At 37.5% G+C, this 18980-nt stretch overlaps 1 protein-coding gene across 1 annotated transcript in view; it reads left to right on the top strand.

Annotated features, from left to right (window-relative positions):
- WDR70 (WD repeat domain 70) overlaps nucleotides 1–18476 on the top strand; it is a 326112-nt gene extending 307636 nt beyond the window's left edge. Inside the window, exon 18 of the mRNA XM_043979740.1 lies at nucleotides 18205–18476. Coding sequence (XP_043835675.1) covers nucleotides 18205–18292 — 88 coding nt within the window. The 3' untranslated portion in view covers nucleotides 18293–18476. The remainder of the gene's footprint in view (nucleotides 1–18204) is intronic.
- The last annotated feature ends 504 nt before the right edge of the window (nucleotides 18477–18980 follow it).

Raw genomic sequence — 18980 nt, 5'->3', positions numbered from 1 at the left:
CAGTGACATTGGCCTCCTTGCTATTCCTCAAATAAGACATTCCATTTCCTGTGTGCATTATTTTATACTTCAATCTGTATTTAGATGCCATCAGTTCTTTCTCTGTAGATGGATTGCATTTTACATAAATCTTTCTGATAGCATCCTGCTCACCATTTCTTTTCATTTTTATTTTATAAAAGTATTTTATTATTTTCTAGTTACATGTAGAGATAGTTGTCAACATTTGTTTTTATAAGATTTCCAATTTTAAATTTTTCTCCCTCCCTCCCCCCCTCCCCAAGACAGCAAGCAATCTGATATGGGTTATATATGTACAATCACATTAAACACATTTCTGCATTTAATCATGTTGTGCAAAAAGAATCAGAGCAAAAAAGGAAAACAAAAAAAGTAGAAATAGTATGGTTCAATCTGCATCTAGATTCCACAGTTCTTTTTTTATGGATTTGGAGAGCATTTTCCATCATGAGTCCTTTGGAACTATCTTAGACCATTGTTTTGCTGAGAAGAGGAGGGATGAGGAGGGAGGAAGAAAGAAAATTTAGAACACAAAGTTTTAAAAAATCAATATGAAGAAACAATGAGCAGGCAGATTTCAGAGAAACCTGGAAGGACTTACATGAACTGATGCTGAGTGAGATGAGCAGAACCAGGAGCACATTGTACACAGTATCAACAACATTGTGTGTTGATCAACTGTGATAGACTGTGTGCAGTTTTACTGGCTGGCCCCCTGCCAGGAATACTCTCCCACACCATTTCTGCCTCCTGGATTCCTTCAAGTGGAACCTTCTACTAAGCCTTTTCCAAACCTCCTTCTAGGGCCTTCCCTGTTCATTATTTCTAATTCATGCTGCATATAGCTTGTTCGTACATAGTTATTTGCATGTAAACTCCTTGAGAACAGAGACTGCCTTTTACCTTTCTTTGTGTTCCCTGCACTTAGGACAGTGCCTGGCATATAATAGGCACTTGACAAATGTTCGTTGATTGAGTGATCCTGAAGCTCAGGGGAGTAATCTGTGCCATATTTTATGATCAGTATCATCATCATCATTGTCAACAACAGGGCTTTACTATGTGCCAGGCACTGTACTGAGCACTGGGACTACAAAGAAAGACAAGAATATCATCCCTACCTTGGGAATAGCAGTTCCTTTCTCCTCCTTCCCCATCAAGAGGCAGAGGTGAGAAGAGATTTTATTCCAAAAATGAAGATGATTTGAGTATATGTACAGACTTCATTTCTAAGTTTAAATCTGGCCTCAGACACTTACTAGCTGTGTGACCTTGGACAAGTCACTTGACCCTGTTTGCTTCAGTTTCCTCATCTGTAAAATGAGCTGGAGAAGGAAATGGCAAACCATTCCGGATCTCTGCTAAGAAAAGCTCAAATGGGGTCACAAAGAGTGGGACACAACTGAAATGACTGAACAACAAAAGACCATTTGACAAGTACATTTTGAGTAAAATTAAAAACATTTTGTGGCAGTTCAAGAAAAGATTTTCCCCATGATATGTAATATGCATCAAATGATTAATTGAAGACATCTCCTAATATAGACAAATTAATAAAAGTTCCAGCTATAATGCTTTTAACTTTCTTTCTTATTATCTCATTTTTAGCCTTAGAGCTAGGGGTGAGGTAGGTGGAGCAAATACAGTGATCCTCCAATGAAAACACTAAGACACAGAGACATTAAAGTGATTTGTCCTTGGTCATGTAGCCATTTAATGACAAGGTAGAAACAGAGTTCTAATCCGAACACAGTGCCTTTTCAATGGACCATATTGTGTCTCAGATATTGTAGTAGTAGTAGTAGTAATAATAATAATAATAATAATAACTCTTGACTTTTATATATCAGATCATTTCAGTGAATCTGTGATCTCATCCATGCAGGCATACCTTCTAGCAATGGAACTCACAACCCACCTGTTCTGTTCCTTCTTATCCTTTCTGATTTCTCCATTTCAGTCTATAGCTCTACCACCAGCATGTTGGTGGATGCCTTCTTGTAATTCTCCTTTGCCACCAGTATATAGGCTGTCCACCACTTATCCCTCACTCTTGCTGAGTGATGAGATTTCTCCAGTGACTTCTTTATCTCATTTCTTTTTTTTTTAATTAATAAAGTATTTTTTTTTCCATTACATGTAAAGATAGTTCTCAACCTTTGTTTATACAAGCTTTGCAATTTCAGATTTTTCTCCCTCCCTCCCCCCTCCCCTAGACAGCAGGTAATCTGATATAGATTTTATTTATATTTATATATATATATATATATATTTTTATATATATATATATACACATAATAACATTAATCCTATTTCTGCATTAGTCATGTTATAAGAGAAAAAAAATCAGAGCAATGATGGAAAACCTCAAAATAGAAAAAAAAACAACAGCATCAAAAACAAAAGAAATAGTATGGTTCATTTAGCATCTATACTCCGCAGTTTTTTTTTTTTTCCTGAATTTGGAGATCCTGTTCTATCACGAGTTCCCTGGAACTCTTCTGTGCCATTGCATTGGTGAGAAGAATATAGTCCATCACAGTAGATCAACACTCAGTGTTGATGTTACTTTGTACAGTGTTCTTCTAGTTCTGCTCATCTCACTCATCATCAGCCCATGCAAGACCCTCCAGGTTTCTCTGAACTCCTCCTGCTCATCGTTTCTTATAGCACAATAGTATTCCATTGTATTCATATACCCACAACTTGTCCAGCCATTCCCCAATTAATGGGCACCCCCTCAACTTCCAATTCTTTGCCACCACGTAAAGAGCAGCTATAAATATTTTTGTACATGTGGGTCCCTTTCCCCCTTCCATGATCTCTTTGGGAAAAAGACCCAAAAGTGGTATTGCAGGGTCAAAGGGTATGCACAGCTTTATCGCCCTTTGGGCATAATTCCAAATTGCTCTCCAGAATGGTTGGATCAGTTCACAGCTCCACCAACAATGGATTAGTGTTCCAATTTTCCCACAGCTTCTCCAACATTTATTATTTTCCTTTTTTGTCGTTTTAGCCAATCTGATAGGTGTCAGGTGGTACCTCAGAGTTGTTTTTACTTGCATCTCTCTAATCATTAGAGATTTAGAGCATTTTTTCATATGGGAATAGATAGCTTTGGTTTCTTCATCAGAAAACTGCCTGTTCATATCCTTTGACCATTTCTCAATTGGGGAATGACTTGGGTTCTTATAAATTTGGTTTAGTTCCCTATATATTTTAGAGATGAGGCCTTTATCAGAAGTACTGGCCTCAAAAATTGTTTCCCAGCTTTCTGCCTCCCTTCTAATTTTGGATGCATTGCTTCTGTTTGTACAAAAATTTTAAATTTAATGTAATCAAAATCATCCACTTTGCATTTTATAATATACTCTATCTCTTGTTTGGTCAAAAACTGTTTTCCTTTCCAAAGATCTGATAGGTAGACTATTCCTTTCTCTCCTAATTTACCTATGGTATCACCTCTTATGTCTAAATCATGTATCCATTTTGACCTTATTTTAGTATAAGGTGTAAGATGTTGGTCTATGCCTAATTTCTGCCATACTATCTTCCAGTTTTCTCAGCAGTTTTTGTCAAATACTGAGTTCCTATCCCAGAAGCTGGAGTCTTTGGGTTTATCAAACACTACATTACTAGTGTCATTTACTACTGCATTTCCTGAGCCTAGCCTATTCCATTGATCTACCACTCTATTTTTTAGCCAGTACCAGATAGTTTTGATGACTGCCGCTTTATAGTAGAGCTCCAGGTTTAGTACAGCTAACCCACCTTCCTGTGAATTTTTTTTCATTATTTCCCTGGATATTCTTGATTTTTTTGTTTTTCCAGATGAATTTTGTTGTTATTCTTTCTAGCTCTATAAAATAATTTTTAGGTAGTCTGATTGGTATGGCACTGAATAAGTAAATTAATTTAGGCAGTATTGTCATTTTTACTATATTAGCTCTGCCTATCCATGAGCAATTGATATCTTTCCAATTATTTAGATCTGATTTGATTTGTGTGAAGAGTGTTTGGTAGTTGTGTTCATAGAGCTCCTGGGTTTGTCTTGGCAAGTAGACTCCCAAGTATTTTATATTATCTACCGTTACTTTAAATGGAATTTCTCTTTCTATCTCTTGCTGCTGGACTTTGTTGGTCATGTATAGAAATGCTGATGATTTATGTGGATTTATTTTATATCCTGCTACTTTGCTAAAGTTGTTAATTGTTTCAAGTAATTTTTGAGTTGATTCTCGAGAATTCCTTAAGTATACCATCATATCATCTGCAAAGAGTGATAGTTTTGTTTCCTCCTTGCCTATTCTAATTCCTTTAATTCCTTTCTCTTCTCTGATTGCTAAAGCTAACATTTCTAGTACAATATTAAATAATAGGGGTGATAATGGACATCCCTGTTTCACCCCTGATCTTATTGGGAAGGCCTCTAATTTATCTCCATTGCATATAATACTTGCTGATGGCTTTAGGTAGATACTGTTTATTATTTTAAGGAAAGCTCCCCCTATTCCTAAACTCTCCAGTGTTTTTATTAGGAATGGGTGTTGTATTTTGTCAAAAGCTTTCTCTGCATCTATTGAGATAATCATATGATTTTGGTTGGTTTTTTATCTCATTTCTAACATTCAGCTCCTCCTTTGTGATGTGTCAGAGGCTGCTCACCTTTAATCTTTCTGTGCATTCTGGTTCTCCTAGCCTATTTCCCCTGCTCTGATTCCACTTCCCTCCCTTGTTGACCAGTTCAGCCATACACCATCAACTATTCCTTGCTGAATCACTTAATCCTTTGTGTTCTTGCCAGTCACACCTTGGCAGATCTCAAGCAGGGATTACCCACACCACCCACTTTCTTTACTTATGCTGCTGAATGCTCCCAGAGAAAGCCATGCAGCTGTGCCAGATGGGTACAATTCAATTCAAGAAGCATTTCTTAAATACCTACAGGCATTTATCAAGCAGCTGTGTGGGGATAGTTTAAAGAGGAGACTGATGGGAAGAAGAGAGAGGCCTTTGCAGTAAAAGTCCAGGTGAGTGGGGATGTGGACCTAAAGCAGGTGTTTCTGGTGACTAGAGAGAAAAAGACTGAACTGAGATAGATTGTGGACATGAAATTGAAGAGACTTTAAAGCTGAGTACTGATGAGGAGTGAGGAAAAGGGAAGAGTTGAGGATGTCCCTGAAACTGAGCACTTGGCTGACTGGAAGACTGGTGGTGCTTTCAACAGAAGTAAGAAAGTTAGGGAGGGAGGAGGGAAGGGATGGGAGGGGGCGGGGATAAAATTTGAACCTCAAAATTATAAATAAAAATGTTTATTATTTTTAAAAAAGGAAGTTAGGAAAAGGGAATGTATGGAGGGATGAGGCAGAAATAATGAGTTCTGTCTTGGGGTGTATTGAGATTGAAATGCTTCTGGTTATCCCTTTACATTGATGGGGTTAGGGTCATGGTGCCCCCTCCCCCTGCAATCTGGAAAATCTGCATAAAATCTTTTGGCCCTCCCTTCATACCAGAGAAGAAATCTGAATGTTTTTCCATTTATGGGGTGTTACAGTACATTATTGTAAAATTTCAGTATATTCATGGCATTAAAAGATAAAAGGGATTGATATTATACAATACTATACATCTTTGTTATGCATTTCTGAATTTCTAAACTTTTCCTGTGTTGTCTGCTGGTGCAGCTTCTGCAAGTCTCCCTCCCCACCCCCCAATTCCCATTTAATTTCTTATCCTGACCTGAAATATATATGTATCAAAATCACAATGGGGAAAGTTTCAATGTAGAAGGAATAACTGTAGTTGGAGATATCCAGTAGTCAGCTGGTTATCCAGAACTGAATTTTAGGAGAGAGACTAGGGTGTTTGAACTAGTTGGAACTGATGAGATTAGCCAAGAGATAAAGAAGAGAGGTAGGAGGTCCCAGGCCAGATCCCTGGTTCACTGCAGATTTGCTGACCAATCCTAGCTAAGCCCCGATAGGCACATGATGATCCCTCTGTTGATTTCTTGGTGACTGTTACAAATGTTCTCTCCTCAGATTTCCTGGACTATCTCTGTCTCTATCTGTCTCTATCTGTCTCTGTCTCTCCCTCTCAGCAAAGGACCTCACTTTCTTCTCTACTAGAAACAAAACAGAGGCTATCCATTGTAAATTCCCTCTTTTCCTCCTTCCCCACTCCATTCCACCTTTTATTATCTCTCATTTTATTTCTTTGCTTTTGTCTCTATAAAGAGATCAGTCTTTCCTTGCCTCTAGGATTTAAAAAAAATGCAAACTCCACTTTTTGTTGTTTAAAGCTCTTCAAAAATCTGTCTCCAATCTATTTAACTAAACTTATTTCACATTGTTCACTCTTTTTTGTTTTCTTTTCTTTTTCCTTTTTTTTGCTGGGCAATGGGGGTTAAGTGACTTGCCCAGGGTCACACAGCTAGTAAGTGTCAAGTGTCTGAGAGCACATTTGAACTCGGGTCCTCCTGACTTCAGGGCTGGGGTTTTATCCACTTCACCACCTAGCTGCCCCTACATTTTTCACTCTTAACACGCTATACCTACCAGCAAAACCTACCTCCGGGATTTGGTCTTCTCTATCTATTTCTGTCTCCCACTCTGTGCCTTTGCCACTCGACAGTCACCCTGGAATTCTCTCCTTTCTTACCGCTCTGCCTCTTGGAATCCCTGTAAACCTTCAAGGGTTAGTTCTGTTGCCACCTCTTGAAAGAGATCTTTCCTGATTCCTCCAGTTCTTAGTGCTCCCCCTACACCACCGTGAAATCGCTTTGTATTTGTTTCGTCTATATTTTGTACTTATCTAATTACACATTGCTTCTCTCCGATAGATCTAAACTCCTTGGGGGCAGCGATCATTTCATTTTTGTCTCAATATCCATGTAATAGGGGCTTGATAAACATCCATTGCATTTAATTGAATTGATTTTACTCTAAGATCTTGAGTCTAGGTGACAGGGATGGGTGGGGCCATTAAGAAAAATTGTTAACCTGGAGAACGGGTGGGTTTTGAAGGAATGAGTTCTCTTTTGATCATGGAGATGTGAGATGTTGGCAGGGCATGTGTCTGTTTGTTATGCTAAAGCATATATCACTATATGCTTCTTCCTTTTGCTTCCACTCCCAGAGGTCCTGAATCTATCCCTTAACGTTTACTGAGATCCTCCTCCTAACCTTATGGCATTGTACATGATATTGTCATTGGTTATCCAGCCCTGCTAGGCTCTTTCTCTTCTGTTCACCTGCTAGAGTATACGGTTTACTGCCAAGTGGCAAAATGTTCGAAGGGAAGCTATTATTTAAAAGAATCTTTTTTTAAAGGCCACTGTAATTGAGAATGTGTGCCTGGTTGTTTTTCTTCACTGCAATTGACTCTACTAATGGTGATGAAATGTAGATTTAATAGGGACTGCTTTTTTATTAAAAAAAAAAAAAGCATAATTTTTTCTATGACTATACATGCCTAAATGTGGCACAGGCTTTAAACTCTGTTAAATCCTTTAAGGCTGATAACTCAGTGTGTTTGGACCCTTTAATTTCATTGATTGGATATTAGATTTCATTCCTGACACTGGCAATGTCATAGCCATGAAAGTTTTAAAACACAGCAGGATCACATAAGGCTCTCATTCACCCACACGTGGGCAGATTTAGTTACAGTTTCTTGTTAAAAGATGTTGCTGGAGGGAGGGGAAAAAGAGGAGCTGGCTGAGGAGTGGGCAGGATGTAGGTCCAGAATGCTATTAGCTTACACACCAGACAGGGATAGATGTGTGGGGGAGCTTGGAAGATTGCCAGTGGCCTGCCAAGCTTGACAGCTCTGTCAGTAGATGGTGAATCTTCTTGCCAAATACACTGCCATTATTGCTAGTTCAGTAAATTTAATTATCAATATGCATATCATTTCTGACACAGGATCATCTATAAATGTGTATGCATGAAAATACTATTATTACTTTCAGAGTACCCCATGTAAAGCCACATTGGGTAAGTAAGGGCAAGATTTAAATACACAGTGTGTGTGTGTGTGTGTGTGTGTGTGTGAGTGTGAGATTATACCCAGTGGAGAAAGAAAATAATTGCTTTAGCTATGTTAGTTGTCATTACTGTTAAGGGCTAAAATTCTAGCTAGTCTGTCTAAAATATCTAATGAGTGGTCGCCAATAAATTATAAGCTTTAGCAAGAGTTAGACTTTTAAGCATTTATTAAGGAGAATAAGAATTTGGTAAAGAGAGAGAAAGGCCTAGATTCCTATCTATTAAAGGGAGAGCATATTTCTAGCTCCCTTCTCCGCCAGCGTCCTCAGGAAAGAGCCCGAGACCGAGCGCCAGTCTCTTCCTTCCTCCTCCCACTCGTCCGCGTCACTTCCTGATGCCTGGTCTTGCCCTCAAAGACCTTCGCTTCATGGGCAGAACTCCTCCACAGCAAGTCTCCAGCAGGTGGCGTCATTCCAATCGTTACAGTCCCCCCTGTTGTTCCTCAAGAAACAAAATGTTTCCTTGACGGAACAGTAAAAACAATATAATAACTATTGCTAACTAATAATATGTGAACAACAATATAGAAAAGGAAGAGAGGAAAGTTTTGTCCAGAGGGGCGATTTTTTTTTGTCCTCATGAACCGACGCTTTGACATTGGTCTTGCAAAGGGAGGGCCTCTGCAGAGAATACATGTTACAGATGGTGTATATTATAACAGAAAGAGAAAAAAAAACAACAAAAACAACAAATCAAAACTGTTCATTTAAAGTCTCTGAAAGTCTTTTCTTAGATGTCCTCTAGGTGTAGTCGTGGAATGGAAGTCTTTTCAGGGGTTGAGGTGTGGATGCTGGTAATCAGCCAGGAAAACTTCCTACAAAATTGAACTTAACACAACTTTAAAATAGCTTTGTCAATAATCAAATCAAACAATGAAAGTTCTCAAAAACATGTCTAAGGGAATTCAGAATCTTGGTTGTTACACATGAAACATATAATAAAACAAAAATTGAAACATTCTTTAAAATTATAATATTACTATAGTCCCCCCTTATGGAGGGTAATTGAGAAGACAATTGCTGCCATATTAATTTTTAAAAATAATTTTTATCGTTGTTTCATCACTTTTTGCATCATCTGCCTAATTATCCTCATGCCATCATGAGAAATTAAAAAAACCTAATATAATTGGTAACAGATGTCAAGGCCAAATTCAACACTGTTATTTATCATGACATCTGAGATAATTATGGGGGTTACCATAAAAGAACAGAAAAATGATGGGATATGAGCATTCCCACACTTGAGCAATATATACTGCCAATGCAGTATGCCAGGCTTAAAATAGGTGGATGGAATATACGTCCATGCCACCGAACATATTGGAGGAAACTGAGTCAGACTTAATCAGATCCATGGGATTAAGATGTCCATGGCATCAGGCATATAGGAGGGAGCATAGAAGCCAGGTGTAGAAGTGAGATGGGTGGGATGAATACTTCCAGCCATCTGTACAATATTGTGGGGAAAAAGAGAATAAAATATTAAACCAAGAGAATCCAACCTCAACATTTGTCAAAAGCCGTTCTCTCAGCCATACCTTGACTTCATGCATGTCTCCCCTCATGTGACAGTTCAGTGTCTGCTCTTGCATGTATTCCTCTTGTGATTGGATGGCATCTTGGCCAACTGGCATCTGATAACTCAGAATAAAGGCAATTAATGTCTTAAATGATAAGTTCCCATAATCCAAGTCTCATATGGATTTAAAAATTGAGGATAATAAATGATTGCAAAAAATGTGAATACATCTTGACTCAGAATATAATATATAATTATGCAACAATTTCAAATAATACCTTTTTTTTACTTAGCATACAATTACTTTTTTGAAAAATCTGAACATATTTAAATACAAGTTAAAGCACAACACAATCTCAAAGACAACTTTTACAAATGTTCCCCTCTTTTTTTTTTTTTTTGGAATATGCTTATCAAAAATAATACTTCTAGAATCAATTTACACTTGCCTTGGCAACCAATTTGCCAAGGAAATGCTTTAAAGAGTTTGATCAAATAATCAGTTGAGAAAAAATAGCAAAAACAAATAACTCAGAATATGGGAGCACAATACTCCTAGAATTAACATTGTATTATGAAATCAAAACCATGTTTCAAAATTAGATAGATGAATGAATAGAAGAAAATACACGTGGAATAATAAAAGACAATGAAATTCAAACTAGGGAAATCTAAATGAATATGAACTTAATATTAATAAGAGTATTATAAAATATAAACTTGATCACATGACTATAAAAAGCTTTTACAAATATTCTCCTTGTTTTAAAAACTAAGTATAAGACACAATCTCAAAAGCATTAAAATCTCTATGAAAATAAACCCATACCATTAATTTCAAAATGTATATGTAATAGTATAGAAATCCTATGTAACCTCTGAACTGATACTATTAATAATCTGAGTGAATTTAGAACACTTTTGATTCCGATATCTAAAATCCCCAATACTCATATCAATACCTTGCTGCTTACTTCTACATTTCTGTAAAATATGTACCCTTCCATGGCAAAAGCAGAGTCTTGAACTATGTTGATGATTGTCATTCTTATTCAGCTTAAGTTTTTCTTCTTTAACCCCTCTATATTGTCTGTCAGTCTTTTCACCATACAAATGCTTTATAAGATTACTAATGAAAGACAAAAGCAGGTTAGCAAAATTATGAACAAAACGAGCATATCTGGAATTTAAAGAGTTTTCTAAAATTGTCTCAAAAGCACAGCCAGGGCGGGGAAGGGCTGAGCCTGAAGCTGCAAATGCAGTTAGAGAAAGTTGAGCATGCGCATTAGATCTTTGGACTTCCAGGGCCAGGGAAGCAATGGGCTTGGCCATGGGAGGAGTAGAGGGTGGGGTTTGGAGAGGAGGGGAGGGACCAGAGCAATTAGAATCAGACTTGATTTTGAACTCAGGCCTGGATTCCTCTTCCCCCACTTGGCCTCCAGGTGCTAGGGGATTAAAAGCTTCTAGAGGGTGGGTCATTGCCTCCAGGCATGCAAAATTAAAGCAACAATTAGTGTTAGAACTGGGAAAAGCTGCAGGAATCTCTTCAGGTTTCTCTGAAAAAGCATGGTTGGGAGAGGGAGAGATATTTCCTTGTGTGAGTAAGTTGCTGGCTCTTTTAACAAAAATAAAAAGAAAAATAGAAAATCCACAAAAACAAAGCATTAACATGATCTTATCTCCCATTTGTCTGGTTAAACAGACTAAAATCAAAAATAGGGTAATTAGGGAGTTTAAAAGGTCCATTCGAAAAAATTTAAAGGAAAACACAGCCAGTGCGCCAGTACTTAGCAGTTAAAGGGAGAGGGAGGGGAAATTTCTTACCCAACCAGCAGATCAGAAGACTGAGGGTTAGCTTTCCTCTTCGTGGTCAGCCATCTGTTAAGGGCTAAAATTCTAGCTAGTCTGTCTAAAATATCTAATGAGTGGTCGCCAATAAATTATAAGCTTTAGCAAGAGTTAGACTTTTAAGCATTTATTAAGGAGAATAAGAATTTGGTAAAGAGAGAGAAAGGCCTAGATTCCTATCTATTAAAGGGAGAGCACATTTCTAGCTCCCTTCTCCACCAGCGTCCTCAGGAAAGAGCCCGAGACCGAGCGCCAGTCTCTTCCTTCCTCCTCCCACTCGTCCGCGTCACTTCCTGATGCCTGGTCTTGCCCTCAAAGACCTTCGCTTCATGGGCAGAACTCCTCCACAGCAAGTCTCCAGCAGGTGGCGTCATTCCAATCGTTACATTACCCAGTGTATTTCTTACTCTTTGTGCCTTAAATAAAATATACCCCAAGCACGGGCAGTATTTCACTGGTAGCCTGAAGTGTGTCTCACTTGAAGAAAATCCAAACTTAACGAAAGTTTGTAGAAACAGCCTTTGTTGTATTAAAAGATTCATCATAGACTTTCTTTAAATAATAATCCACCCCCTTTCTTCCATCCCCTGTCCCCCTAGGATATTTTACATATCATTCCTTTTTTAAAAATTCAGTCTGTGCACAGTTTTCAAAAACATACCTGTTATGTAAAGGAATGTACACTTGATTAAAAAGGGGATAGATGGGGGCGGCTAGGTGGTGCAGTAGATAAAGCACCAGCCCTGGACTCAGGAGGACCTGAGTTCAAATCTGGCCTCAGGCACTTGACACTTACTAGCTTTGTGATCCTGGGCAAGTCACTTAACCCCCATTGCCCTACAAAAAAGGGGGTGGGATAGATGTTGCCAAATGCACAATGCTAGCTGTTGTAAAGTTTTGTAATACATAATTGTACTTTTTGTAAATGGACAGTTAAGGTCTCTAAAATGTATCGGCCTCTCCAAGTCTAAATGGTTCATCAGTCCAGTTTATTTTTAGTTTAGTGATCAGGTGGCTGCTGACACTTTGGAAGTATAGTCCTGTTATAGAATTCTTCACTGGGCTCCTGGATTCTTTTCCCCTTTCCTTATTCTCCATCACTCCCAATTCATTCTATCCTTACCCTACCTTTGAACTTTCACTTGACCAATTCAGGAGTGGGCGGGGGAATCCCCTTTTTGTTTCTAGCATGTGGCTGTTTTCCTCATTATTTTTTTCTAAAGAAAATGGAAAATTCTTTATCTATGCCTTTTCATTTTTCAAGTGTTTCTTATGTTTAACATCAGTTACCTTTGATTTGATGTTGAACAGAAAGGACTATTAAAACTACAGGTTTTTTGTCAAGCCCTTTCATTTGATAATTCTGTGATTGTAACGTCCAGGTTAGAGTTCATCTGGGCCATATTTATCCTAATAGGGTTAACAAGTGTGTCAGATTATCAAGTCATGGCTATAATTGACTTTGCACTTTGAGGTTTTTCTTTATAATAAACAATGGGCCCTAGGCCAAGAAAGCCTGTGGTTTCTACTCACACTTGTGAATAATAATACAAGGGATTCCCCCTCATATTCATGCCATTAGCCTGAAGCTAGCTTTATCCTTTGTGAATGAATCATATCAAGTGAGTAATGATGATTAAAAAGAATTTGATCTGTGAACTTTCAATTATAGTTGAAAACATTTTGACTATTTCACTGTAGACTGAATGCTAAAGGAAAGTGAGAATAGAATATCTAAATTACAGCTCTATCAATCAGTCAATAGAAAAGACATGTATTGATGTTTTAAATGCCTCTGCAAGAACAGTGGAAAGCTTCTTTTTTTTCTTCCTAAGTAAAAGCAGGAGTGTGGGTGGATGGGAATATTCTGTTTATTGCTTGTCTTTGTATATAGTTGTATATGCATATGTTGTATAGGTAGTTGTGACTTTGTAGGTTTTTTGTTAAAACTTTTTGAGAGAGGGGGCAGCTGGGTGGTGCAGTGGATAAAGCACCAGCCTGGGATTCATTTGGACCTGAGTTCAAATATGACCTCAGATACTTGACACTTACTAGCTGTGTGACCCTGGGCAAGTCACTTAGCCCTCATTGCCCTGCAAAAAAAAAAAGGAAAGAAAAAAGACTTTTCAAGAGAATACTTGTTAGAAGGGGCTCATTTTGTCCAAACAAACCTGAGGACTAAGAGCAAATTGATTTTTAGAATGAATAGTTACTCAGAGCATATTAATTGATAAATTTAATTGACTTAATTAAGTTAGCATTAATAAATCTAAAAAATAGCTTGCAGAGGGCATCATCTATTAATAATAGCTGACATTTATGTACTACCTTAAGTCTTGTGAGGCATTTTCCATGTATTTAGTTCATTTGATCCTCACAATTCTGAGATACTGCAGATATTATCATACATATCTTACAGATGAGAAAACCGAGGGGTTGAGTGATTTACCTTAGCTATTTTAGGTGCCAGAGGCAGGATTTGAACACCTAACTCGGGCACTCTTTTGAAAGAGACAGAATTTTAACCTGCTCTTTCTGTTCCTTGGTAACTGTAGTAAACAATTTGCTGTATATAGTTGACCTCAAAATCTTTATTATTCTTTAAATCAGTTAATCAGACAGAAAGTGGAATTGACATCAACATTCTCCCCACAGGATTCAGTTTTTTATTATATCATAAAGGGAGACAGGTATGTAGGGAAAGGGTGTCTGTTCCACCTTGAAGAAAAAACTGTGGGGTCAGGGGAGCAGGCTTCACCCACTAGACTCTTCCTTTAGGTCTGCAGTAAAATAGGGCCGTAGATGGGAGAGTCTCTACAATTCTGCTTCCCTCTCTTGAGGGAGATTATATTTTGAGGAGAGAAAAGAGACAAACATTATGTACCTTTCAATATTTATTGGCTGTTTTGAATTATTTTTAAATCACCCATTTTTTTTGTGAACTACAGGTTAAATATTGACTGAGTGAATAACTGAGTGGATCCCATTACCATGGTATAGCAATTTAACAGGGCTACTAGATGGTGCAGTGGATAGAGTGCTGGGCTTAGAATCAGGAAGACTCATCCTCTTGAGTTCAACTAGCCTCAGACACTAGCTGTGTGACCCTGGGCTAGTCACTTAACCCTGGTTTGCCTCAGTTTCTTCATCTGTAACATGAGCTGGAGAAGGAAATGACAAACCACACTCCAGTATCTCTGCCAAGAAGACCTCAAATGGGGTCATGGAGAGTCAAACACAACTAAACAACAACAAAGGGGTTTAACAGCTGAATAATAGTTAGGGAAAATGAATGAATACACATTGGACATGGTGGGGTAGGGTATGGATAAGCTCTTGTAAGTGGTATGATTTGAGGTCAGCTTTTGCTTATATTTCAGAGCTCCTATATTTACAACTGTAAGGGACTTAGACACCCCGTAGTCCAACTCCTTTTAGAATGATTAAGTTGCTCATCCAAGATCTTGGGGCTTCTGAGTGGCAGAGAAAGAACGTGAATCCTGACCCTCTGACTACAAATGTAGTTCTCTACTACAACATGTAGACTGATGCCTGTGATATTGTTTGTCTGATTGTTCACTGCTTGTTTAATTGTCTAACCAGTGCTTCCGTTCTTAGACTGTCATTACTTGCAGGGCAGGAATTGTGTTTAGGGTCATTGTACAAATCCATTTCCTCAAACAGATAAGAAGGGAAATCTGCTTTTGTAGTCAGTGACCACAGTGATGAGACCTAGATTTCTTTCTCTTGCCTTTGGAAGCCATCCATCTTTTAGGCAGACAGGCTAATTTAGACAATCCCAGGGGGAAAACAGCTTTTTAATTCTGTGTCTAGCTTTATCCATATAATTATGATCCTCGCTTTCTTCATTTATAAAATGAATGTTTCATGTGGACAAAATAATTAGCAAACTAAAAAAAGTACAATTCAGATTGTTCTAATACTGAGGTACTGGGTACTATGTGGTGGTTCTAGTTATAGAATTCTGTATAGAATCTTGAATTGATGTTGATATTGAGAGGTTTTCTTTATAATTGTGATTACAAAGCACTTCCACATATATTAACTTCATACACTAAATTATTTTCCTGAACTTTTATGGATCTCCATTTGTAAGGTTGATGCCATAACTACACGTTTTCAGAAGGAGAATGAAATCTCAGTGGCCCTAAATCATCTTCTCACCTTCAGGTTTACTGCCATGTCACTTTTCTGTTTAATTGTTATCCAGAAAAGCAGCATTTCAATTTTATTATAGTCTCAATAACCTAATATATTTAAACCTAGCCTGTGGAGACATTCTCCACCCTCTTTGGGAAGATCATGTCTTTTTTTCTCCCCATTAGAAATTAGATATTTAATTTTAAAGTATATTTTAAATTGGACACGGCCATTTCTGCATGGGCTTGCCCAGAATTAAATGTTCAGTGTTCTTGCCAGAAGTCACAGATGTACTTTGCCTGCCTTGGTGTATTGTGGAAGGACCTGACCTATCCAGCTCTCTAGTAATCTAGCAGCACCATAGCATATGAAATTCTGCAGCTGTTTTTTGAAAATTTAGTCCTTCGACCTGTTTTCAAATGTCATATAGCAAAATCTCAAGGTAATACAACTGCAGCACAACCAACTTGCTCTAAAGGAGGAACCTTAGATTTGAGGCAGGTGTGTATGAATGGAGACAGGAGCCAAAGACCACTGCATTCCCCAGGAGTTCTGGTATGCAACTCATGCCATGGAGCATCAGCATGAGTTGTGGGTGGATTTTGCTTCTTCTCCAAAAGTAGTAAAGTAACAGTAAGAAGTCATCCAGAACTGTGACCTTATTTCCCCCCCTCCTTAATTTATACATAAAAATATGCTTGCATGTGTATGTATTTATAAAACACATTTACTTGCATAAAATTGAAAGTTTTGCTATGCATGTGAGCACACACTCACATATACACTCAACCAGGTAATTATTCTTTTTAGAACATCCTGAAATTAAGTCATAGTTTGAAGGTATAACATTTTTAAAATTATACTCTAAAAATTATGCTTTCTTCAAAAATTGTTTCCCTGAAGATATGAAATGGTTTTTTAAAGAAGGAATTAATCAACCATGTGGGAAATACTGAAGTATATAGTGTTTAAATTCCAATAACCAGCATTTTCCCCATTTATTGACAGGCAAGAATTTCATAAAGTCAAGCATGTTTATAAAGCATAGAAAATTCTTATGAAGATAATTTTATTTATCATATAAGGTGGGCCAAAAGTCACAAAGGGATCTGATATTTAAATAACTTTTTGAAAATTATTTTTCTTTATTTCCTATATATATATCTATACATATATATGTACACATATAGGAATATATACACAGACATGTACACATATATAGAAACTAAAGTAGAATAATTTATTTTCTATATATACTGTATGTGATGCTATGTTATTACAAATTAAAAACAAAAAATAAAGGAAATATTAAATATTGAAACCCCTTTGTGACTTCCTGACTTTTGGCTCACCCTGTACTGTGGTACTATACAGTGGTATCTTCTCAAAGACTCAGAATTTCTATACATTGAACTGGTCAGAAATCCCATTGTCTTTTTTTCTTTTTTGCTGGTCATTGTAAAACTACAAAGTGTTCTTTATTTTAAAAACCCAATAACATTTTTTTTAAGTTAATTTAAATCTTTCTTCTGTCATACGGTAAAATTTCATATGTCAGAGCCATTCAAGATGGAAACAGTGCAGCTGATAGAGGAGGCTAAAAGGGGTTAACAGACAAACCTAAGACCCGAGCTCTAATTTAGATCTGAGCTCCAAGAGGGGCTATAACTTACAGACCCCGACTCTGAAAGGGATTAATGGATAACTTAAGACTTGGGCCTTTATTAATACAAGTTAGGGCCCAGGTTCTTGTTACCCACATTAATCACCACTCATAACAAGAACATAAAGAGACAGGTCATAGAGACCTTAACTATAACAAAGACATAGAGACAGGCTATAGAAATCCTAAGTGATAAATGAAAATATCCAGAAACTAAGCAGGGGAATGAACATTCTGACCTTGGCTAGTTGAGGTAACGTGCAGAAAAGGCCAAGTTTGTCCCCAGATTCACCTTATGATGTGTAAACCCCTAAAACACACCTCCACAGAGAAAGGTACCTGCCTCGGGGGGTTAGTTTAGGATGCCAGGAACTCCAGATTAGGATAAGCCCTCCCCTGTACCTCCCTAAAGTGGAGATTATTATAATGAGACTGATAATCATCTTATCCATTCTATAAATATAACTGTCTTCTCTTGCCTTATTCGAGAGACACTTCCATCATGTTCTCCCTGTGATCATTCAGAATATTGCAATAAAACTTGGGAAACTGAGTCACTGAGTTTTGTAATTCTTTTGGGACAACTCATGATCAATCTGATCAATTAATTCCATCCCACATCACAGCTATACAGAAATATGAATGATTGAACCACCTTTGCTTTCTAGACAACTCCTTGGCCAACTCTGTTCTTCAGTTCTTTTCAGTCTCCCAAATAGGACCAATTTGCCTGAATTCCAGATGGTTCAGAAGTTGGGTGGTTGAGGTTCCACTGCATGTAAATTATATTTTCATTTTATAGCAGGAGAACACAGATTATTTTGGTCCACTATGGAGAGTGAATCTTTGTCTCTGAACTTTATAGGTTTCTTCTCTCCCCGCCCCTCCCCACCCCCCATAAGTTCTCACTAACTAAATTACTTTCCTTCTGCTTTGTTTTAGGACTCAGCCTAAAACTGTTTTTGCAGAAGTGGAGTCTGAAGATGAAGAAACAAAGAATGAACCAGAGTGGAAGAAACGTAAAATTTGAAGAATCCATTTTGAGGTCAGAAAGGAGCAGAGAGAGTCATGGTCGGGTTTTTTTCTTAATTCTTTGCAAATAAACAAGGATATTGATTCCTAACACCAGTCATGACTGTTGTAAAGTTGTGCTAAATATGTGCTCAAATATTTTTTGTTGCATTTATTAAACTAGTTTATTTTCATTAAAGAAGAAGCAGATTCTTAACCCGTGCCTGGTACTTCATATTATCTGGAAATTATAGTCAACCATTATAAATGTTTCTATATCCTCAAGAGAAAAATTTTATACACTTCACAGCTGCATCTATTTGGGACAAATTGAAGCCAAGGAGATGTAACTTGGAAATGAACATCCAAAGGTCCATCTTGGAGCAGCTAGGTGGTGCAGTGGATAGAGCACTGGCCCTGAGTTCAAATCTAGCCTCAGACACTTACTAGCTTGTGATCCTGGACAAGTCACACAACCCTACCTCCTCCCATAAGTCCATCTTTTTTGTACAATTTCAAATAAGTTATTTGTATGCCTGCACAAAGTTATTAGATTGAGTTCATTAGTTTGATAAGGATTTTAGTTTGAAAGATGTCTGTGTCCCTATCCTATCTTCATTTTATACTGTACAGTAAAAAGAGGATCCCTTCTAGCCTCTAGGGTTAAAGGTCAAACTCAGAACCTAATCTAGAGTCAGTGAAAGTAA

This window comes from Dromiciops gliroides, chromosome 1 (genome assembly GCF_019393635.1).
Source record: "Dromiciops gliroides isolate mDroGli1 chromosome 1, mDroGli1.pri, whole genome shotgun sequence".
Classification (NCBI taxonomy): Eukaryota; Metazoa; Chordata; class Mammalia; order Microbiotheria; family Microbiotheriidae; genus Dromiciops; species Dromiciops gliroides.
Note: the sequence above shows the minus strand (reverse complement) of the source record. Positions and strands in the feature narration are given on the sequence as shown.